General features: G+C 53.4%; 1 protein-coding gene across 3 annotated transcripts in view; it reads right to left on the reverse strand.

Moving 5' to 3' along the window:
• The window catches only part of ahr1b (aryl hydrocarbon receptor 1b), a 75,840-nt gene that overhangs the window by 26,822 nt on the left and 24,959 nt on the right, over positions 1-24,059 (reverse strand). For 2 of the 3 annotated variants that reach the window (XM_021608871.2, XM_021608872.2), the window contains 3 exons: positions 13,152-13,267; positions 3,677-3,766; positions 369-492 (listed from right to left, as the gene is read on the reverse strand). In XM_021608871.2, coding sequence (XP_021464546.2) covers positions 369-492; positions 3,677-3,766; positions 13,152-13,267 — 330 coding nt within the window. Of the gene's footprint in view, positions 1-368; positions 493-689; positions 977-3,676; positions 3,767-13,151; positions 13,268-24,059 lie in introns of those variants that run through there. The other variant, XM_036983015.1, reaches the window with a different exon arrangement.

The following is a 24,059-nucleotide window of genomic DNA, read 5'->3' on the forward strand; positions in this document are numbered from 1 at the left end:
CTCATTGCAGTTCTTCATTTGATCATGTTTTCAGGTTTTTTTTGTCCCCTGCTAGTAGCGAACGTCAACCAGTATGGTGTATACTGTCACTGAATGTGTGTGTCACTTTAAAGTTAAACGGCGACTTCAAACTGGCATCTCTTTTTTATCTGTATTTTTTTCTGCTAGTAGTTCACCTCAGCCCATCCACAAGTTCAATTAATTATTATGGCATATATATGCCATCTGTAAATGTGCAACAGAGCATCAAACATACATCGCTAGCTAGTAATGTGAAAGGCTTCACAATGGCCTTGGACAGCTTTGTGAAAATGCGTCGGCCCGGCATAATAGGGGGTATAGACAGTGAGACGCAGTGTAAGACTGACCTGGGGGTGACTCCACCTGCTGGGGCACGGCCGGGGGGTTGAGAGCCCAGTGGAGGTTCCTCCTAAACTCCTGCTGGTCCTCAGTGTGGATCAGATCAAACACACTCTGGTGCATCACGTCCGTCTGGGACAAGGAGCGAAAGAGAGAGGTCTTCGGAACAGTCACGTGTACCAGCACATAGGACTGGGAACTATTGTCTGACTTCCTGAAAAATAACCTACACACAATTGAATTCACCCCTGTAGAATCAGTAAGGTGACGTTCACATACACACACACACACACACACACACACACACACACACACACACACACACACACCCTTGTTTTGTGGGCTTGCAGTGAGGGGGAAGGTTAGGGCATCAGCTGGACCACCTCAGACATGGACACAGCACAGCCTGAGGTTCCGTATCACACTAGCATCTCAGTGCTACTTCTCATTACCATACACACAGCTCCACAACAGGCAGCCACATCCAAAAGGATTTCGGTCAGCGCTGTAGATGTGAAGTGAGGGTTGTTGAAATGAAACGAGGCCTGAGAGGTGTGGCTCACACACTGTAGGAACATTTCTTCTACAGCAGCTTGTAGCTACAGTGCCTTGCAAAAGTATTCACCCCTTGGCATTTTTCCTATTTTGTTTCATTACAACCTTTTAATTTAAATGGATTTTTATTTGGATTTCATGTAATGGACATACACAAAATAGTCCAAATTGGTGAAGTGAAATGAAAAAAATAACTTGTTTCAAAAAAATAAAAAATAAAAAAAATGGAAAAGTGGTGTGTGCATATGTATTCACCCCCTTTGCTATGAAGCCCCTAAATAAGATCTGGTGGAACCAATTACCTTCAGAAGTCACATAATTATGTTAAATTAAATCCACCTGTGTGCAATCTAAGTGTCACATGATCTGTCACATGATCTCAGTACATATACACTTGTTCTGAAAAGCCCCAGAGTCTACAACACCACTAAGCAAGGGGCACCACCAAGCAAGCGGCACCATGAAGACCAAGGAGCTCTCCAAACAGGTCAGGGACAAAGTTGTGGAGAAGTACAGATCAGGGTTGGGTTATAAAAAAATATCCAAAACTTTGAACATCCCACAGAGCACCATTAAATACATTATTAAAAAATGGAAAGAATATGGCACCACAACAAACCTGCCAAGAGAGGGCTGCCCACCGAAACTCATGGACCAGGCAAGGAGGGCATTAATCAGAGAGGAAACAAAGAGACCAAAGATAACCCTGAAGGAGCTGCAAAGCTCCACAGTGGAGATTGGAGTATCTGTCCATAGGACCACTTTAAGTCGTACACTCCACAGAGCTGGGCTTTACGGATGACTGGCCAGAAAAAAGCCATTGCTTAAAGAAAAAAATAAGCAAACACATTTGGTGTTTGCCAAAAGGCATGTGGGAGACTCCCCAAACATATGGAAGAAGGTACACTGGTTAGATGAGACTAAAAGTGAGCTTTTTGGCCATCAAGGAAAACACTATGTCTGGCGCAAACCCAACACCTTTCATCACCCCGAGAACACCGCCATGTTTTTCATATGGCAGGGACTGGGAAACTGGTCACAATTGAAGGAATGATGGATGGCGCTAAATACAGGGAAATTCTTGGGGGAAACCTGTTTCAGTCTTCCAGAGATTTGAGACTGGGACGGAGGTTCACCTTCCAGCAGGACAATGACCCTAAGCATACTGATAAAGCAACACTTGAGTGGTTTAAGGGGAAACATTTAAATGTCTTGGAATGCCCTAGTCAAAGCCCAGACCTCAATCCCATTGAGAATGGAATGGAGTTAGAATAGTTTTCAGTTTTTTTTTTTGTCTTATTTCTTGTTTGTTTCACATTAAAGCATATTTTGTATCTTCAAAGTGGTAGGCATGTTGTGTAAATAAAATGATACAAACCCCCCAAAAATCTATTTTAATTTCAGGTTGTAAGGCAACAAAATAGGAAAAATGCCAAGAGGGTGAATACTTTCGCAAGCCATTGTACAGCAGCACTGCACACCACAGGAGGTTGGTGGCACCTTAATTGGGGAGGACGGGCTCGCGGTAATGGCTGGAGCGGACTTATACATTTGACGCCATTCCATTCGCTCCTTTCCAGCCATTATTATGAGCCGTTCTCCCCTCAGCAGCCTCCAACTGATGACCACAGAGAGAAAGAAAGCTAGAGGGAGAGAGAGAGAGAGAGCGAGAAGGAGAGAGAGAGAGAGAGAGACAAAAGAAAAGAGAGAGAAGGAAAGAGAGAGAGAGAGAGAGAAGGAAAGAGAGAAAGAGGGAGCAAGAGAGAGAGCGAGAGAGAGAGGAAAAGACAGAAGGAAAGAGAGAGAGAGAGCTTCAGGGGGTGCTAATAATTGCTAATACAGCTTAGCCCAACTGTGTACGCAAGCATGGATGTTATCAAAAACTGATCCAACCTGAATAAATGAGGCTATTAGAGCAGTTAATCAGCTGCTGGGGGTTAAATCAATTAAAGAAACGTTGGACAGACAGTATGCATGCTTATAGAGGTCTGTGATTAAATATGCTATAGATCAGCTCTTATTAAATTATTAACCTGCGTTTGACCTCTCTGGACGGGGTTATCAAACTCTTATCCAGTGGGAAATCCTGAATCAAGCGCGCTAAAGCGCTTAGCACAGAGCAGGGCTGGGTACCAGAGGGCAGAGAGGGCGAGACTAGGGAACGGAAGGGGGCCGGAGGCGGGCCAAAAGGACAGGAAAGGACACAAGGCGGTGTTGGGGGAAGGTCGGCACTGTACAGTAGCATATTGGTTTTCACCTTCATTCTGGCTGCAACTGTTGGGGAAAAGAATGGGGGCAGGGAGCAGTAGAGTGTATTCCAGGGCTCTCCAACCCCGTTCCTGGAGAGATACCCTCCTGGGGGGTTTCACTCCCACCCCAGTTGTAACTAACCTGCTTCAGCTTATCAACCAGCTAATGATTAGAATCTGGTGCGCTAGATTTGGTTTGCCACAGAAACCTGGAGGACTATAGCTTTCAGTCCGTGTCCCAGCACTCCCTGTGTCGTTCCATAAATAGAACGAGGGCAGAGTCACGTTGTCGTCATAACTGGCTTGGCCTAGGCCGGGGTTGATCGAACCTCCTCCAGACTCCTCCTGACTCCGCCAGGCTGTGGCTCTGTAGGCAGGCCCAATCCTCCTCTCTCTGTGCGTGTTTGAGCGGCAGTGCGCGCGTGTGTGTGTATGCTGTACGGCGTGTATGGTGTGTGTGTGCCAGTGGGTTTGAGTGGCTGCGAGCCCTGTGATCAGCAGCAGAGACTTACTTGGTGGAATCCCAGGTAATCCTGAATGGTGTGAGAGGAGTAGAATATGACCCCGTCTGCAGTGATGACCAGGACGAAACCATTAAGGGCCTGAGGAGGGAGAACAAGTCACCACAGACAGAAAGTTAGGGAATGTCCCTCACTGCGTACTGCTATCAAAGACGTTTAGCGAGTGCAATTATTTGGGCTGGACAAACGAAGACTGACGCAAATGACTCACAGCTTTTGAGTGATCGTGTTTGGTGTCCATCACGAGAAGACAGACCCATATCATAGTGACACACTTGTGCCATTTGGTGTGTTTTGTATTTGACTGCCAACACCAAGCATGTATAAAAGAGCAGGACAGACTACAGTGTGCAGACAGACAGATTCCTGAGGACGGGAGGTCGTTCAAACCTGCGAGAGGGGGAAACGGAGGGGGGGAAACCAAGGGGGAGAACCGAAGGAAGGGAAACAGAGGGGGGGAAACCAAGGGTGGGAAACGGAGGGGGGGAAACCGAAGGGGGGGAACCGAAGGGGGGGAAACAGAGGGGGGGAAACGGAGGGGGGGAAACGGAGGGGGGGAAACAGAGGGGGGGAAACGAGGCAACAAAAAGAGAAACTGCAAACGGGGGCATGACACCACTTCAGGCCGTGGAGGACAGGAGAGGGGGAGGAGAGGAGCGGTGGAGGAGAGGTGAGGAGAGGAGGAGGGGAGGAGAGGAGCGGTGGAGGAGAGGTGAGGAGAGGAGGAGAGGAGCGGTGGAGGAGAGGTGAGGAGAGGTGAGGAGGAGGAGAGGAGCGGTGGAGGAGAGGTGAGGAGAGGAGGAGAGGAGCGGTGGAGGAGAGGTGAGGAGAGGAGAGGAGCGGTGGAGGAGAGGAGCGGTGGAGGAGAGGAGGAGAGGAGCGGTGGAGGAGAGGTGAGGAGAGGTGAGGAGGAGAGGAGCGGTGGAGGAGAGGTGAGGAGAGGAGGAGAGGAGCGGTGGAGGAGAGGTGAGGAGGGGTGAGGAGAGGAGAAAGGAGTGGTGGAGGAGAGGTGAGGAGAGGAGGAGAGGCAAGCGGCCCCACTCTGAGGACGTGTCACATGAACACAAAGACAGGCTGGAGTTGGGGAGGAAGAGGGGGAGGAGGAGGAGAGAGAGAGAGGGAGAAACATAACCATACAGAGTGTCTCACACTTTACTATTCCATCTCCCCCACAATGCTCAGAGGCAAAGGAGTCGTGCTGTCGCTCTGTTTGCTCTAGGTGTGTATGCGTGCGTGGGTACACGTTCCCTAAACCAACCGACGGCACTACAGGGCAGCTGTCCTGATACTCACGTCCTCGAACACCCCATCATATTAATTTCCAACATGTCAGCAAGGAGAACCCCTTTACACAATCTGCACTGGATGGAAGCCATAGCCTCATAGCCTCCATCAAGTCCTTTTTCCATGGATGTCACCCAGAGAAACATAACCCAGATAATATCAGGTTGGATGATTCCATCCCTTTAGCAAGTTAAATAGCTATATGACTCAAATTCTACCTGGCAGACCAAACATCGTATTCCCCCAGTTAGCGTTGTGTACCGTACTTCTTAGCTTTTGTCTGGGTAAGCTATAATGAACTCAGTGTCCACAAACGGCTTGCCCAGGCCTGCCTTTATTTCTGTCTTTAAACCTGAAGGCTCCTAGTCCTGTCTGAAACCCTGACATCCATGGGATCCCGGGGAGCCTCGCAGCTGCCAGCTCATATAGTTTCTTCTTTATTATGCAGGCCTACGCTCTCTCAAAACATATCCAGAAAGCTGCCACCCCCACTGCCACCCCGGGCCATCTATAAGTCCACCCTCCTCTCCTCAGCAGCCCCGTCCTCCACTTCCTAGTTCTATCTCCATGGCCCGACGCCCCCACACTGTACACAAACACTCAGAAAGCAGAGCGGTGTTCAGGCCTTCTGTATAAATATTTAGATTAATCTGTCTAGCTGAAGAACACACAGCCATCTCCCTTGGGGGGGGGGGGGGGGGGGGGGGTCGGGGACATGGGCAGTCACCAAACATCTTGATCAAAAATGTATTTTTCATATTTAATGGGGCTGAGGACATCATGCACTTGTCCAGGATGAAAGAACGCTGCCTGCTGTAGTTCTAGCGGCCGTCGGCAGACAGAACGAAACACAAAGTGGCAAGGGGATGTGAGAGACTGGAGAGAGAGAAAAGATCACGAGAGAGGAAGGAAGGATGAAGGGAGATAGAAAAAGAGAGCGATGGAGGAAGAAAGATGGAGAGAGCCTGTTCCAGTCGTCAACATGGCAGAGCTAGTTGTTTGTTTTCCCAGCCTGTATGTTATCTGGTCTGGATGTATGCCTCCTGACAGTGACAGCAAACACAGGAACAGACTGGCAGGGCAAACACTGGAACAGACTGGCAGGCCAAACAGTGGAACAGACTGGCAGGCCAAACAGTGGCACAGACTGGCAGGCCAAACAGTGGCACAGACTGGCAGGCCAAACACTGGCACAGACTGGCAGGCCAAACACTGGCACAGACTGGCAGGCCAAACACTGGCACAGACTGGCAGGCCAAACACTGGCACAGACTGGCAAGCCAAACAGTGGAACAAACTGTCAGGCCAAACACTGGAACAGACTGGTAAGCCAAACACTGGCACAGACTGGCAAGCCAAACAGTGGAACAGACTGGCAAGCCCAACACTGGCACACACTGGCAGGCCAAACACTGGAACAGACTGGCAGGCCAAACACTGGCACAGACTGGCAAGCCAGACAGTGGAACAGACTGGCAAGCCCAACACTGGCACAGACTGGCAAGCCCAACACTGGCAAAGACTGGCAGGCCAAACACTGGCACAGACTGTCAAGCCAAACAGTGGAACAGAATGGCAGGCCAAACACTGGCACAGACTGGCAGGCCAAACAATGGAACAGACTAGCAGGTCAAACACTGGAACAGACTGGTAAGCCAAACACTGGCACAGACTGGCAAGCCAAACACTGGAACAGACTGGCAAGCCAAACACTGGCACAGAATGGCAAGCCAAACACTGGCACAGACTGGCAAGCCAAACACTGGCACAGACTGGCAGGCCAAACACTGGCACAGACTGGCAGGCCAAACACTGGCACAGACAGGCAAGCCAAACAGTGGAACAGACTGGCAGGCCAAACACTGGAACAGACTGGTAAGCCAAACACTGGCACAGAATGGCAAGCCAAACAGTGGAACAGACTGGCAGGCCAAACACTGGCACAGACTGGCAAGCCAAACACTGGCACAGACTGGCAGGCCAAACACTGGCGCAGACTGGCAGGCCAAACACTGGCACAGACTGGCAAGCCAAACAGTGGAACAGACTGGCAAGCCCAACACTGACACAGACTGGCAGGCCAAACACTGGAACAGACTGGCAGGCCAAACACTGGCACAGACTGGCAAGCCAAACAGTGGAACAGACTGGCAGGCCAAACACTGGCACAGACTGGCAGGCCAAACAATGGAACAGACTGGCAGGCCAAACACTGGAACAGACTGGTAAGCCAAACACTGGCACAGGCTGGCAAGCCAAACACTGGAACAGGCTGGCAAGCCAAACACTGGCACAGGCTGGCAAGCCAAACACTGGCGCAGACTGGCAGGCCAAACACTGACACAGACTGGTAAGCCAAACACTGGCACATAATGGCAAGCCAAACAGTGGAACAGACTGGCAGGCCAAACACTGGCACAGACTGGCAAGCCAAACACTGGCACAGACTGGCAGGCCAAACACTGGCGCAGACTGGCAGGCCAAACACTGGCACAGACTGGCAAGCCAAACAGTGGAACAGACTGGCAAGCCCAACACTGGCACAGACTGGCAGGCCAAACACTGGAACAGACTGGCAGGCCAAACACTGGCACAGACTGGCAAGCCAAACAGTGGAACAGACTGGCAGGCCAAACACTGGCACAGACTGGCAGGCCAAACAATGGAACAGACTGGCAGGCCAAACACTGGAACAGACTGGTAAGCCAAACACTGGCACAGGCTGGCAAGCCAAACACTGGCACAGGCTGGCAAGCCAAACACTGGCACAGGCTGGCAAGCCAAACACTGGCGCAGACTGGCAGGACAAACACTGGCACAGACTGGCAGGCCAAACACTGGCACAGACTGGCAGGCCAAACACTGGCACAGACTGGCAAGCCAAACAGTGGAACAGACTGGCAGGCCAAACACTGGAACAGACTGGTAAGCCAAACACTGGCACAGAATGGCAAGCCAAACAGTGGAACAGACTGGCAGGCCAAACACTGGCACAGACTGGCAAGCCAAACACTGGCACAGACTGGCAGGCCAAACACTGGCGCAGACTGGCAGGCCAAACACTGGCACAGACTGGCAAGCCAAACAGTGGAACAGACTGGCAAGCCCAACACTGGCACAGACTGGCAGGCCAAACACTGGAACAGACTGGCAGGCCAAACACTGGCACAGACTGGCAAGCCAGACAGTGGAACAGACTGGCAAGCCCAACACTGGCACAGACTGGCAGGCCAAACACTGGCACAGACTGGCAAGCCAAACATTGGAACAGACTGGCAGGCCAAACACTGGCACAGACTGGCAGGCCAAACAATGGAACAGACTGGCAGGCCAAACACTGGAACAGACTGGTAAGCCAAACACTGGCACAGGCTGGCAAGCCAAACACTGGCACAGGCTGGCAAGCCAAACACTGGCGCAGACTGGCAGGCCAAACACTGGCGCAGACTGGCAGGCCAAACACTGGCACAGACTGGCAGGCCAAACACTGGCACAGACTGGCAGGCCAAACACTGGAACAGACTGGCAGGCCAAACACTGGCACAGACTGGCAGACCAAACACTGGCACAGACTGGCAGGCCAAACACTGGCACAGACTGGCAGACCAAACACTGGCACAGACTGGCAAGCCAGACAGTGGAACAGACTGGCAAGCCAGACAGTGGAACAGACTGGCAAGCCCAACACTGGCACAGACTGGCAAGCCCAACATTGGCACAGACTGGCAGGCCAAACACTGGCACAGACTGGCAAGCCAAACAGTCGAACAGACTGGCAGGCCAAACACTGGCACAGACTGGCAGGCCAAACAATGGAACAGACTGGCAGGCCAAACACTGGCACAGACTGGCAAGCCAAACACTGGCACAGACTGGCAGGTCAAACACTGGCGCAGACTGGCAGGCCAAACACTGGCACAGACTGGCAGGCCAAACTCTGGCACAGACTGGCAGGCCAAACACTGGCACAGACTGGCAGGCCAAACACTGGAACAGACTGGCAGGCCAAACACTGGCACAGACTGGCAGACCAAACACTGGCACAGACTGGCAGACCGAACACTGGAACAGACTGGCAAGCCCAACACTGGCACAGACTGGCAGGCCAAACACTGGAACAGACTGGCAGGCCAAACACTGGAACAGACTGGCAGGCCAAACACTGGAACAGACTGGTAAGCCAAACACTGGCACATACTGGCAAGCCAAACAGTGGAACAGACTGGCAAGCCCAACACTGGCACAGACTGGCAGGCTTACACTGGCGCAGACTGGCAGGCCAAACACTGGCACAGACTGGCAGGCCAAACACTAGCACAGACTGGCAGGCCAAACACTGGAACAGACTGGCAGGCCAAACACGGGCACAGACTGGCAGGCCAAACACTGGAACAGACTGGCAGGCCAAACACTGGCACAGACTGGCAGACCAAACACTGGCACAGACTGGCAGGCCAAACACTGGAACAGACTGGCAAGCCCAACACTGGCACAGACTGGCAGGCCAAACACTGGAACAGACTGGTAAGCCAAACACTGGCACAGAATGGCAAGCCAAACAGTGGAACAGACTGGCAGGCCAAACACTGGCACAGACTGGCAAGCCAAACACTGGCACAGACTGGCAGGCCAAACACTGGCGCAGACTGGCAGGCCAAACACTGGCACAGACTGGCAAGCCAAACACTGGCACAGACTGGCAGGCCAAACACTGGCGCAGACTGGCAGGCCAAACACTGGCACAGACTGGCAAGCCAAACAGTGGAACAGACTGGCAAGCCCAACACTGGCACAGACTGGCAGGCCAAACACTGGAACAGACTGGCAGGCCAAACACTGGCACAGACTGGCAAGCCAAACAGTGGAACAGACTGGCAGAGGCTGGCAAGCCAAACAATGGAACAGACTGGCAGGCCAAACACTGGAACAGACTGGTAAGCCAAACACTGGCACAGGCTGGCAAGCCAAACACTGGCTCAGGCTGGCAAGCCAAACACTGGCGCAGACTGGCAGGCCAAACACTGGCGCAGACTGGCAGGCCAAACACTGGCACAGACTGGCAGGCCAAACACTGGCACAGACTGGCAGACCAAACACTGGCACAGACTGGCAAGCCAAACAGTGGAACAGACTGGCAAGCCAGACAGTGGAACAGACTGGCAAGCCCAACACTGGCACAGACTGGCAAGCCCAACACTGGCACAGACTGGCAGGCCAAACACTGGCACAGACTGGCAAGCCAAACAGTCGAACAGACTGGCAGGCCAAACACTGGCACAGACTGGCAGGCCAAACAATGGAACAGACTGGCAGGCCAAACACTGGCACAGACTGGCAAGCCAAACACTGGCACAGACTGGCAGGCCAAACACTGGCGCAGACTGGCAGGCCAAACACTGGCACAGACTGGCAGGCCAAACTCTGGCACAGACTGGCAGGCCAAACACTGGCACAGACTGGCAGGCCAAACACTGGAACAGACTGGCAGGCCAAACACTGGCACAGACTGGCAGACCAAACACTGGCACAGACTGGCAGACCGAACACTGGAACAGACTGGCAAGCCCAACACTGGCACAGACTGGCAGTCCAAACACTGGAACAGACTGGCAGGCCAAACACTGGAACAGACTGGCAGGCCAAACACTGGAACAGACTGGTAAGCCAAACACTGGCACAGACTGGCAAGCCAAACAGTGGAACAGACTGGCAAGCCCAACACTGGCACAGACTAGCAGGCTTACACTGGCGCAGACTGGCAGGCCAAACACTGGCACAGACTGGCAGGCCAAACACTGGCACAGACTGGCAGGCCAAACACTGGCACAGACTGGCAGGCCAAACACTGGCACAGACTGGCAGACCAAACACTGGCACAGACTGGCAGACCAAACACTGGCACAGACTGGCAGGCCAAACACTGGAACAGACTGGCAAGCCCAACACTGGCACAGACTGGCAGGCCAAACACTGGAACAGACTGGCAGGCCAAACACTGGCACAGACTGGTAGGCCAAACACTGGAACAGACTGGCAGGTCAAACACTGGCACAGACTGGCAGACCAAACACTGGTACAGACTGGCAGGCCAAACACTGGAACAGACTGGCAAGCCCAACACTGGCACAGACTGGCAGGCCAAACACTGGAACAGACTGGCAGGCCAAACACTGGCACAGACTGGCAAGCCCAACACTGGCACAGACTGGCAAGCCAAACAAGGGTTTATTCCTTTTTTGTACAATCAGTTGTTTTCTTTTTGGTATGTACCGATATTGATTCATGCATTCACGTCTCCCATGCCTTTAGTGAACTTCAAATGCTTGTGGAATTATATTTTGATCCACTGAAAAGGTAACCTGAATGACGTGGACTAAAAATGGTAAAGTACATTAGGCTATATGGAGAATATCAAATAACACCTTTCTGCTCTCATTTTACCGCCCTTTTCAATAATGGATGTCCTCACAGTCACTCTATAATTCATGGCCAAGTGTCTGAAATGGAACATAGCAAGACAGCCAGCCCTGGTCAGAAATAGCCTCTCCTCTCCTCTGACCCCCTCTCCTCTGCTTCCCCCATCTCCTCCCTTCTCTTTCCGGCCCTCTCAACAACAATGTCATGAATTAGGACCTCGCCTTCGTTTAGCATCTCTCTCACTCTCTCTCTCTCTCTCTCTCCCCCTCTCTCTCCATTTACTATTCTTTCTCTCTCAAATACACAATTTCCCTCATTTCCTAACCCTCCTCCATGCCCCTCCCTCCCTCCCTCCCTCCCTCCCTCCCTCCCTCCCTCTGTAGCTCAGCCTGTCTTAAGAGATTCTGTGTTGACTGTTCTGGCACGGTGGGATTCTGCATGATGGCACAACAGTGGGGGCTGTAGATGAAGCAGATCACATCTCCCCTGACTGAACATCCAGCACAGAGCAGGGCAGAATATAGAGCACTGTCCCTTTAAAGGACAATTCCACTCAAAAAAATACATTTTGGTATTCGTCTCAGTAGTTAACTGATGATACAGTGATACAGAATAGAGCACTGTCTCTTTAAGTGCAGGGCCAAATAGGCCCCAGTAAGTGCAGGACAGAATAGAGCATTGTCTCTTTAAGAACTGGGGGGGATGAATGATGGCACCAAACTAGGCTATGGCATGGGCATTGAATGTTTTCCCATGTAACTTTTGTAGCTACTCTAAATGAGTCCAAACTAATCAGCTGGTCTCAGCAGGCCTGGTACAACCTTTTCGTTCTAGGCTGAGATCCTGTTAAGGAAAGAGCCCAATCAGCCAATAACCATCCAGGAGAGTGGTCAGCATGTTAGCGAAAAGTATCTCTCATCCTGTGGGTGGTCTCTCTCTCTCTCTCTGACAATCTCTAAATGCAGCAAGACATGGCGTCTGTTTGTGAAAACCAGCAGTACTTAACTTTCCCCCATAGAAATAGAATTACAACACTATGATTACGTACATCTACACTTGTCCCCATGTGGTGCGCTCCCGCTACAAGACAGACTTTCCATGTCTGCCGTGTTGTGCCTGCTGTGTGTGAGAGCCCTACAGTCTCCTGTCTCACCTGCCTCTCTGTCAAGGCTCTTACTGTGCCTGCCCGGGAAAGCTTTCTATCGAAGCACTGCTCACTTAACTGAGCTACGCTTCAGCCAGACAGCTCTCTCTATCTCTCGCCAGGCTCTCTCTCGCCAGGCTCTCTCTCTCTCTCTCTCTCTCTCTCCAAGCTCTTGGCATGCTTAAGGGACAGAACAGAAGCCCAGCAAGTTTGGGGAAATGCTAAGACATGTAGCGATGCCCTGTGGCAGGCAGGCAGGCAGCGTGCTCTATAAAAACCAGGCCTGATCTGAAGCGAGACACGCTAGATGAGATGAGCTTCACAGAGTGAGTAGTCTTCTTATGTCTACTGGTCAGTTTGGAGGAGAGAGGAGTAGATCAGTTGTGCCTGGGCTGCAGGTGGTGGTGTGTGTATAGATGTGTGTGAATGTGTGTGTGTGTGTGGAAAGACAGCTCGTAGTACTCCTTGACACAATGAGTGGCCATATAGAACATTCTGATGCAATGATTTGAAACATATTCGGATACAGTTTCAGTGCCCAGAATGTAGTGCAGACTCCAGCTGGGGTGTCACACTGCTCGTCGTGTGTTTGTGCCCTGCACCTGGAGCCTGGCCACCAACCTGCAATAGGAGTTCACCCTCGGGCATCCAGCCGTCCACCAATCCCGTTGTCTCGCTGCTGTCATGGTTACCACCGTTGGCCTTCAACCCCTTGCAAGCCTGGGTCTTCAGGGCAACTATCGAGTGAGAGCGAAACAGGGAGAGGGAGATAGAGAGAGAAAGAGAGAGAAGGAGAGAGGAGAGAGAGAGAGAGAGCGAGAGAGAGAGAGAGAGGGAGATAGAGAGAGAGAGAGAAAGAGAAGGAGAGAGGGGAGAGAAAGAGAGAGAGAGAGAAGGAGAGAGGGGAGAGAAAGGGAGAGGAGAGAGAGAGGTCTTAAGTCTTTGAAATAGTGTTTACAGAGAACTGCTGTGAATGTCAGAGTGCTTTATAACACACGGGCATGACAGGCCCCTAGCTCATTAACAATTCAGTAAACATCATTTCCGAAAAGACCCATTCATATGACTCGCAACAACAAACGCCATCCACCACCACAAATACGAAACCGATCATATGGCATTGATAATCAAAGCTTCAAACAGTTTAAAAGGGGCTTTAAAGGCTGATGTGGGTTCTGTCAGCGTTCCAGGGTTTCCCAGCAGGCATTGCGGGGTGCTTTCTTTAGCTTAGTCTAGTGCATGCTGCTGCCTATTCTGGCTCTCTGTAGCTGTGCTAATGGCTCATGTCTGCTCTGACTGAGCCCATGTTAGTTTGAAGTACTACTGATGTGTTTGCAACTGCTCATTATGAGAGGGGGATGATCCAGTGAGGCAGACAACATTGGCCTGGAAAGAAGGAGGAGAAGACCATGGAGGGGATAGAGAGAGGAGAAGACCATGGAGGGGATAGAGAGAGGAGAAGACCATGGAGGGGATAGAGAGAGGAGAAGACCATGGAGGGGATAGAGAGAGGAGAAGACCATGGAGGGGATAGAGAGAGGAGAAGACCATGGGGGGGAAAGGAGGAGGAGAAGACCATGGAGGGGATAGGGGGAGGAGAAGACCATGGAGGGGATAGGGGGAGGAGAAGACCAAGGAGGGGATAGAGGGAGGAGAAGACCATGGAGGGGATAGGGGGAGGAGAAGACCATGGAGGGGATAGAGGGAGGAGAAGACCATGGAGGGGATAGAGGGATTAAAAGACCATGGAGGGGATAGAGGGAGGAGTAGACCATGGAGGGGATAGAGGGAAGATAATGGAGGGGATATGGGGAGGAGAATGGAGGGGATAGGGGTAAGAGAAGACCATGGAGGGGATAGAGGGAGGAGAAGACCATGGAGGGTATAGAGGGAGGAGAAGACCATGAAGGGTATAGAGGGAGGAGAAGACCATGGAGGGGATAGAGGGAGGAGAATGGAGGGTATAGAGGGAGGGGAATGAAGGGTATAGAGGGAGGAGAATGGAGGGGCTTTAAAGGCTGATGTGGGTTCTGTCAGCGTTCCAGGGTTTCCCAGCAGGCATTGCGGGGTGCTTTCTTTAGCTTAGTCTAGTGCATGCTGCTGCCTATTCTGGCTCTCTGTAGCTGTGCTAATGGCTCATGTCTGCTCTGACTGAGCCCATGTTAGTTTGAAGTACTACTGATGTGTTTGCAACTGCTCATTATGAGAGGGGGATGATCCAGTGAGGCAGACAACATTGGCCTGGAAAGAAGGAGGAGAAGACCATGGAGGGGATAGAGAGAGGAGAAGACCATGGAGGGGATAGAGAGAGGAGAAGACCATGGAGGGGATAGAGAGAGGAGAAGACCATGGAGGGGATAGAGAGAGGAGAAGACCATGGAGGGGATAGAGAGAGGAGAAGACCATGGGGGGGATAGGAGGAGGAGAAGACCATGGAGGGGATAGGGGGAGGAGAAGACCATGGAGGGGATAGGGGGAGGAGAAGACCATGGAGGGGATAGAGGGAGGAGAAGACCATGGAGGGGATAGAGGGATTAAAAGACCATGGAGGGGATAGAGGGAGGAGTAGACCATGGAGGGGATAGAGGGAAGATAATGGAGGGGATATGGGGAGGAGAATGGAGGGGATAGGGGTAAGAGAAGACCATGGAGGGGATAGAGGGAGGAGAAGACCATGGAGGGTATAGAGGGAGGAGAAGACCATTGAGGGGATAGAGGGAGGAGAAGACCATGGAGGGTATAGAGGGAGGAGAATGGAGGGTATAGAGGGAGGAGAATGGAGGGTATAGAGGGAGGAGAATGGAGGGGCTAGAGGGAGGAGAATGGAGGGGCTAGAGGGAGGAGAATGGAGGGTATAGAGGGAGGAGAATGGAGGGTATAGAGGGTAGGAGAATGGAGGGGCTAGAGGGAGGAGAAGACCATAGAGGGGATAGAGGGAGGAGAATATAGAGGGAGGAGAATGGAGGGGCTAGAGGGAAGAGAATGGAGGGTATAGAGGGAGGAGAATGGAGGGTATAGAGGGAGGAGAATGGAGAGTGTAGAGGGAGGAGAAGACCATAGAGGGGATAGAGGGAGGAGAATGGAGGGGCTAGAGGGAGGAGAATGGAGGGAATAAGGGGAGGAGACTGGAGGGGATTGGGGGAGGAGAATGGAGGGGCTAGAGGGAGGAGAAGACCATAGAGGGGATAGAGGGAAGAGAATGGAGGGGCTAGAGGGAGGAGAAGACCATGGAGGGGATAGTGGGATTAAAAGACCATGGAGGCGATAGAGGGAGGAGTAGACCATGGAGGGGATAGAGGGAAGATAATGGAGGGGATATGGGGAGGAGAATGGAGGGGATAGGGGTAAGAGAAGACCATGGAGGGGATAGAGGGAGGATAAGACCATGGAGGGTATAGAGGGAGGAGAAGACCATGGAGGGTATAGAGGGAGGAGAAGACCATGGAGGGGATAGAGGGAGGAGAATGGAGGGTATAGAGGGAGGAGAATGGAGGGTATAGAGGGAGGAGAATGGAGGGGCTAGAGGGAGGAGAATGGAGGGGCTAGAGGGAGGAGAATGGAGGGTATAGAGGGAGGAGAATGGAGGGTATAGAGGGTAGGAGAATGGAGGGGCTAGAGGGAGGAGAAGACCATAGAGGGGATAGAGGGAGGAGAATGGAGGATATAGAGGGAGGAGAATGGAGGGGCTAGAGGGAAGAGAATGGAGGGTATAGAGGGAGGAGAATGGAGGGTATAGAGGGAGGAGAATGGAGAGTGTAGAGGGAGGAGAAGACCATAGAGGGGATAGAGGGAGGAGAATGGAGGGGCTAGAGGGAGGAGAATGGAGGGAATAAGTGGAGGAGACTGGAGGGGATAGGCAGAGGAGAATGGAGGGGCTAGAGGGAGGAGAAGACCATAGAGGGGATAGAGGGAAGAGAATGGAGGGGCTAGAGGGAGGAGAATGGAGGGGATAGAGAGAGGAGAAGACCATGGAGGGGATAGAGAGAGGAGAAGACCATGGGGGGGATAGGAGGAGGAGAAAACCATGGAGGGGATAGGGGGAGGAGAAGACCATGGAGGGGATAGGGGGAGGAGAAGACCAAGGAGGGGATAGAGGGAGGAGAAGACCATGGAGGGGATAGGGGGAGGAGAAGACCATAGAGGGGATAGAGGGATTAAAAGACCATGGAGGGGATAGAGGGAGGAGTAGACCATGGAGGGGATAGAGGGAAGATAATGGAGGGGATATGGGGAGGAGAATGGAGGGGATAGGGGTAAGAGAAGACCATGGAGGGGATAGAGGGAGGAGAAGACCATGGAGGGTATAGAGGGAGGAGAAGACCATGGAGGGCATAGAGGGAGGAGAAGACCATGGAGGGGATAGAGGGAGGAGAATTGAGGGTATAGAGGGAGGAGAATGGAGGGTATAGAGGGAGGAGAATGGAGGGGCTAGAGGGAGGAGAATGGAGGGGCTAGAGGGAAGAGAATGGAGGGTATAGAGGGAGGAGAATGGAGGGTATAGAGGGTAGGAGAATGGAGGGGCTAGAGGGAGGAGAAGACCATAGAGGGGATAGCGGGAGGAAAATGGAGGATATAGAGGGAGGAGAATGGAGGGGCTAGAGGGAAGAGAATGGAGGGTATAGAGGGAGGAGAATGGAGGGTATAGAGGGAGGAGAATGGAGAGTGTAGAGGGAGGAGAAGACCATAGAGGGGATAGAGGGAGGAGAATGGAGGGGCTAGAGGGAGGAGAATGGAGGGAATAAGGGGAGGAGACTGGAGGGGATAGGGGGAGGAGAATGGAGGGGCTAGAGGGAGGAGAAGACCATAGAGGGGATAGAGGGAAGAGAATGGAGGGGCTAGAGGGAGGAGAATGGAGGGGCTAGAGGGAGGAGAATGGAGGGTATAGAGGGAGGAGAATGGAGGGTATAGAGGGTAGGAGAATGGAGGGGCTAGAGGGAGGAGAAGACCATAGAGGGGATAGAGGGAGGAGAATATAGAGGGAGGAGAATGGAGGGGCTAGAGGGAAGAGAATGGAGGGTATAGAGGGAGGAGAATGGAGGGTATAGAGGGAGGAGAATGGAGAGTGTAGAGGGAGGAGAAGACCATAGAGGGGATAGAGGGAGGAGAATGGAGGGGCTAGAGGGAGGAGAATGGAGGGAATAAGGGGAGGAGACTGGAGGGGATAGGGGGAGGAGAATGGAGGGGCTAGAGGGAGGAGAAGACCATAGAGGGGATAGAGGGAAGAGAATGGAGGGGCTAGAGGGAGGAGAAGACCATGGAGGGGATAGAGGGATTAAAAGACCATGGAGGGGATAGAGGGAGGAGTAGACCATGGAGGGGATAGAGGGAAGATAATGGAGGGGATATGGGGAGGAGAATGGAGGGGATAGGGGTAAGAGAAGACCATGGAGGGGATAGAGGGAGGATAAGACCATGGAGGGTATAGAGGGAGGAGAAGACCATGGAGGGTATAGAGGGAGGAGAAGACCATGGAGGGGATAGAGGGAGGAGAATGGAGGGTATAGAGGGAGGAGAATGGAGGGTATAGAGGGAGGAGAATGGAGGGGCTAGAGGGAGGAGAATGGAGGGGCTAGAGGGAGGAGAATGGAGGGTATAGAGGGTAGGAGAATGGAGGGGCTAGAGGGAGGAGAAGACCATAGAGGGGATAGAGGGAGGAGAATGGAGGATATAGAGGGAGGAGAATGGAGGGGCTAGAGGGAAGAGAATGGAGGGTATAGAGGGAGGAGAATGGAGGGTATAGAGGGAGGAGAATGGAGAGTGTAGAGGGAGGAGAAGACCATAGAGGGGATAGATGGAGGAGAATGGAGGGGCTAGAGGGAGGAGAATGGAGGGAATAAGGGGAGGAGACTGGAGGGGATAGGCAGAGGAGAATGGAGGGGCTAGAGGGAGGAGAAGACCATAGAGGGGATAGAGGGAAGAGAATGGAGGGGCTAGAGGGAGGAGAATGGAGGGGATAGAGAGAGGAGAAGACCATGGAGGGGATAGAGAGAGGAGAAGACCATGGAGGGGATAGAGAGAGGAGAAGAACATGGAGGGGATAGAGAGAGGAGAAGACCATGGGGGGGATAGGAGGAGGAGAAAACCATGGAGGGGATAGGGGGAGGAGAAGACCATGGAGGGGATAGGGGGAGGAGAAGACCAAGGAGGGGATAGAGGGAGGAGAAGACCATGGAGGGGATAGGGGGAGGAGAAGACCATGGAGGGGATAGAGGGATTAAAAGACCATGGAGGGGATAGAGGGAGGAGTAGACCATGGAGGGGATAGAGGGAAGATAATGGAGGGGATATGGGGAGGAGAATGGAGGGGATAGGGGTAAGAGAAGACCATGGAGGGGATAGAGGGAGGAGAAGACCATGGAGGGTATAGAGGGAGGAGAAGACCATGGAGGGTATAGAGGGAGGAGAAGACCATGGAGGGGATAGAGGGAGGAGAATTGAGGGTATAGAGGGAGGAGAATGGAGGGTATAGAGGGAGGAGAATGGAGGGGCTAGAGGGAGGAGAATGGAGGGGCTAGAGGGAAGAGAATGGAGGGTATAGAGGGAGGAGAATGGAGGGTATAGAGGGTAGGAGAATGGAGGGGCTAGAGGGAGGAGAAGACCATAGAGGGGATAGAGGGAGGAAAATGGAGGATATAGAGGGAGGAGAATGGAGGGGCTAGAGGGAAGAGAATGGAGGGTATAGAGGGAGGAGAATGGAGGGTATAGAGGGAGGAGAATGGAGAGTGTAGAGGGAGGAGAAGACCATAGAGGGGATAGAGGGAGGAGAATGGAGGGGCTAGAGGGAGGAGAATGGAGGGAATAAGGGGAGGAGACTGGAGGGGATAGGGGGAGGAGAATGGAGGGGCTAGAGGGAGGAGAAGACCATAGAGGGGATAGAGGGAAGAGAATGGAGGGGTTAGAGGGAGGAGAATGGAGGGGATAGAGGGAGGAGAATGGAGGGGCTAGAGGGAGGAGAAGACCATAGAGGGGATAGAGGGAGGAGAATTGGAGGGGCTAGAGGGAGGAGAATGGAGGGGATAGAGGGAGGAGACTGGAGGGGATAGGGGGAGGACAATGGAGGGGATAGGGGGAGGAGAATGGAGGGGCTAGAGGGAGGAAAAGACCATAGAGGGGATAGAGGGAGGAGAATGGAGGGGCTAGAGGGAGGAGAATGGAGGGGATAGAGGGAGGAGACTGGAGGGGATAGGGGGAGGACAATGGAGGGGATAGGGGGAGGAGAATGGAGGGGCTAGAGGGAGGAAAAGACCATAGAGGGGATAGAGGGAGGAGAATGGAGGGGCTAGAGGGAGTAGAATGGAGGGGATAGAGGGAGGAGACTGGAGGGGATAGGGGGAGGAGAATGGAGGGGATAGGGGGAGGAGAAGACCATAGAGGGGATAGAGGGAGGAGAATGGAGGGGATAGGGGGAGGAGAAGACCATAAAGGGGATAGAGGGAGGAGAAGACCCTAGAGGGGATAGAGGGAGGAGACTGGAGGGGATAGGGGGAGGAGACTGGAGGGGATAGGGGGAGGAGAAGACCATAGAGGTGATAGAGGGAGGAGACTGGAGGGGATAGGGGGAGGAGAGGGGGAGGAGAATGGAGGGGATAGGGGGAGAAGAAGACCATAGAGGGGATAGAGGGAGGAGACTGGAGGGGATAGGGAGAGGAGAGGGGGATGAGAATGGAGGGGATATGGGAGGAGAGGGGGAGGAGAATGGAGGGGATAGGGGGAGGAGAGTGGGAGGAGAATGGAGGGGATAGGGGGAGGAGAATGGAGGGGAAAGTGGGAGGAGAATGGAGGGGATAGAGGGAGGAGAATGGAGGGGCTAGAGGGAGGAGAATGGAGGGGATAGAGGGAGGAGAATGGATGGGCTAGAGGGAGGAGAATGGAGGGGATAGGGGGAGGAGAATGGAGGGGATAGGGGAAGGAGAATGGAGGGGATATAGGGAGGAGAATGGAGGGGATAGAGGGAGGAGAATGGAGGGGATAGGGGAAGGAGAATGGAGGGGATAGAGGGAGGAGACTGGAGGGGATAGGGGGAGGAGAATGGAGGGGATAGGGGGAGGAGAAGACCATAGAGGGAGGAGAATGGAGGGGATAGGGGGAGGAGAAGACCATAGAGGTGATAGAGGGAGGAGACTGGAGGGGATAGGGGGAGGAGAGGGGGAGGAGAATGGAGGGGATAGGGGGAGGAGAATGGAGGGGATAGGGGAAGGAGAATGGAGGGGATAGGGGAAGGAGAATGGAGGGGATAGAGGGAGGCGAATGGAGGGGATAGAGGGAGGAGAATGGAGGGGATAGAGGGAGGAGAATGGAGGGGATAGAGGGAGGAGAATGGAGGGGATAGAGGGAGGAGAAGACCATGGAGGGGATAGAGGGAAGATAATGGAGGGGATATGGGGAGCAGAATGGAGGGGATAGGGGTAAGAGAAGACCATGGAGGGGATAGAGGGAGGAGAAGAACATGGAGGGTATAGAGGGAGGAGAAGACCATGGAGGGGATAGAGGGAGGAGAAGACCATGGAGGGGATAGAGGGAAGATAATGGAGGGGATATGGGGAGCAGAATGGAGGGGATAGGGGTAAGAGAAGACCATGGAGGGGATAGAGGGAGGAGAAGACCATGGAGGGTATAGAGGGAGGAGAAGACCATGGAGGGGATAGAGGGAGGAGAAGACCATGGAGGGGATAGAGGGAGGAGAATGGAGGGTATAGAGGGAGGAGAATGGAGGGTATAGAGGGAGGAGAATGGAGGGGCTAGAGGGAGGAGAATGGAGGGTATAGAGGGAGGAGAATGGAGGGTATAGAGGGAGGAGAATGGAGGGGCTAGAGGGAGGAGAAGACCATAGAGGGGATAGAGGGAGGAGAATGGAAGATATAGAGGGAGGAGAATGGAGGGGCTAGAGGGAAGAGAATGGAGGGTATCGAGGGAGGAGAATGGAGGGTATAGAGGGAGGAGAATGGTGGGGCTAGAGGGAGGAGAATGGAGGGGATAGAGGGAGGAGACTGGAGGGGATAGGGGGAGGAGAATGGAGGGGCTAGAGGGAGGAGAAGACCATAGAGGGGATAGAGGGAGGAGAATGGAGGGGCTAGAGGGAGGAGAATGGAGGGGATAGAGGGAGGAGAATGGAGGGGCTAGAGGGAGGAGAAGACCATAGAGGGGATAGAGGGAGGAGAATTGGAGGGGCTAGAGGGAGGAGAATGGAGGGGATAGAGGGAGGAGACTGGAGGGGATAGAGGGAGGAGAATGGAGGGGCTAGAGGGAGGAGAAGACCATAGAGGGGATAGAGGGAGGAGAATTGGAGGGGCTAGAGGGAGGAGAATGGAGGGGATAGAGGGAGGAGAATGGAGGGGATAGGGGGAGGAGAATGGAGGGGATAGGGTGAGGAGAATGGAGGGGATAGAGGGAGGAGAATGGAGGGGATATGGGGAGGAGAATGGAGGGGATAGGGGGGGGAGAATGGAGGGGATAGGGGGAGGAGAATGGAGGGGATAGAGGGAGGAGAATGAAGGGGATAGGGGGAGAAGAATGGAGGGGATAGGGGGAGGAGAATGGAGGGGATAGAGGGAGGAGAATGGAGGGGATAGAGGGAGGAGAATGGAGGGGATAGAGGGAGGAGAATGGAGGGGATAGAGGGAGGAGAATGGAGGGGATAGAGAGAGGAGAAGGGAGGGGATAGAGGGAGGATAATGGAGGGGATAGGGGGAGGAGAATGGAGGGGATAGGGGGAGGAGAATGGAGGGGATAGGGGTAAGAGAAGACCATGGAGGGGATAGAGGGAAGATAATGGAGGGGATATGGGGAGCAGAATGGAGGGGATAGGGGATAGAGGGAGGAGAATGGAGGGGATAGGGGGAGGAGAATGGAGGGGATAGGGTGAGGAGAATGGAGGGGATAGGGGGGGAGAATGGAGGGGATAGGGGGAGGAGAATGGAGGGGATAGAGGGAGGAGAATGGAGGGGATAGGGGGAGGAGAATGGAGGGGATAGGGGGAGGAGAATGGAGGGGATAGAGGGAGGAGAATGGAGGGGATAGAGGGAGGAGAATGGAGGGGATAGGGGAAGGAGAATGGAGGGGATAGGGGGAGGATAATGGAGGGGATAGAGGGAGGAGAATGCAGGGGATAGAGGGAGGAGAATGCAGGGGATAGGGGGAGGAGAATGGAGGGGATAGAGGGAGAAGAATGGAGGGGATAGAGGGAGGAGAATGGAGGGGATAGAGGGAGGAGAATGGAGGGGATAGAGGGAGGAGAAGGGAGGGGATAGAGGGAGGAGAATGGAGGGGATATAGGGAGGAGAATGGAGGGGATAGGGGGAGGAGAGGGGGAGGAGAATGAAGGGGATAGGGGAAGGAGAATGGAGGGGATAGAGGGAGGAGAATGGACGGGATAGAGGGAGGAGAGGGGGAGGAGAATGGAGGGGATAGAGGGAGGAGAATGGAGGGGATAGAGGGACGAGAATGGAGGGGATAGAGGGAGGAGAAGGGAGGGGATAGAGGGAGGATAGTGGAGGGGATAGGGGGAGGAGAATGGAGGGGATAGGGGGAATAGAATGGAGGGGATAGGGGTAAGAGAAGACCATGGAGGGGATAGAGGGAAGATAATGGAGGGGATATGGGGAGGAGAATGGAGGGGATAGGGGTAAGAGAAGACCATGGAGGGGATAGAGGGAGGAGAAGACCATGGAGGGTATAGAGGGAGGAGAATGGAGGGTATAGACGGAGGAGAATGGAGGGGCTAGAGGGAGGAGAAGACCATAGAGGGGATAGAGGGAGGAGAATGGAGGATATAGAGGGAGGAGAATGGAGGGGCTAGAGGGAAGAGAATGGAGGGTATAGAGGGAGGAGAATGGAGGGTATAGAGGGAGGAGAATGGAGAGTGTAGAGGGAGGAGAAGACCATAGAGGGGATAGAGGGAGGAGAATGGAGGGGCTAGAGGGAGGAGAATGGAGGGGATAGAGGGAGGAGAATGGAGGGGCTAGAGGGAGGAGAAGACCATAGAGGGGATAGAGGGAGGAGAATGGAGGGGCTAGAGGGAGGAGAATGGAGGGGATAGAGGGAGGAGAATGGAGGGGCTAGAGGGAGGAGAAGACCATAGAGGGGATAGAGGGAGGAGAATTGGAGGGGCTAGAGGGAGGAGAATGGAGGGGATAGAGGGAGGAGACTGGAGGGGATAGGGGGAGGACAATGGAGGGGATAGAGGGAGGAGAATGGAGGGGCTAGAGGGAGGAGAAGACCATAGAGGGGATATAGGGAGGAGAATTGGAGGGGCTAGAGGGAGGAGAATGGAGGGGATAGAGGTAGGAGACTGGAGGGGATAGGGGGAGGACCATAGAGGGGATATAGGGAGGAGAATCGTAGGGGCTAGAGGGAGGAGAATGGAGGGGATAGAGGGAGGAGAATGGAGGGGATAGGGGGAGGAGAATGGAGGGGATATGGTGAGGTGAATGGAGGGGATAGGGGGAGGAGAATGGAGGGGATAGGTGGAGGAGAATGGAGGGGATAGGGGGAGGAGAATGGAGGGGATAGAGGGAGGAGAATGGAGGGGAT

This window comes from Oncorhynchus mykiss, chromosome 7 (assembly GCF_013265735.2).
Source record: "Oncorhynchus mykiss isolate Arlee chromosome 7, USDA_OmykA_1.1, whole genome shotgun sequence".
Classification (NCBI taxonomy): Eukaryota; Metazoa; Chordata; class Actinopteri; order Salmoniformes; family Salmonidae; genus Oncorhynchus; species Oncorhynchus mykiss.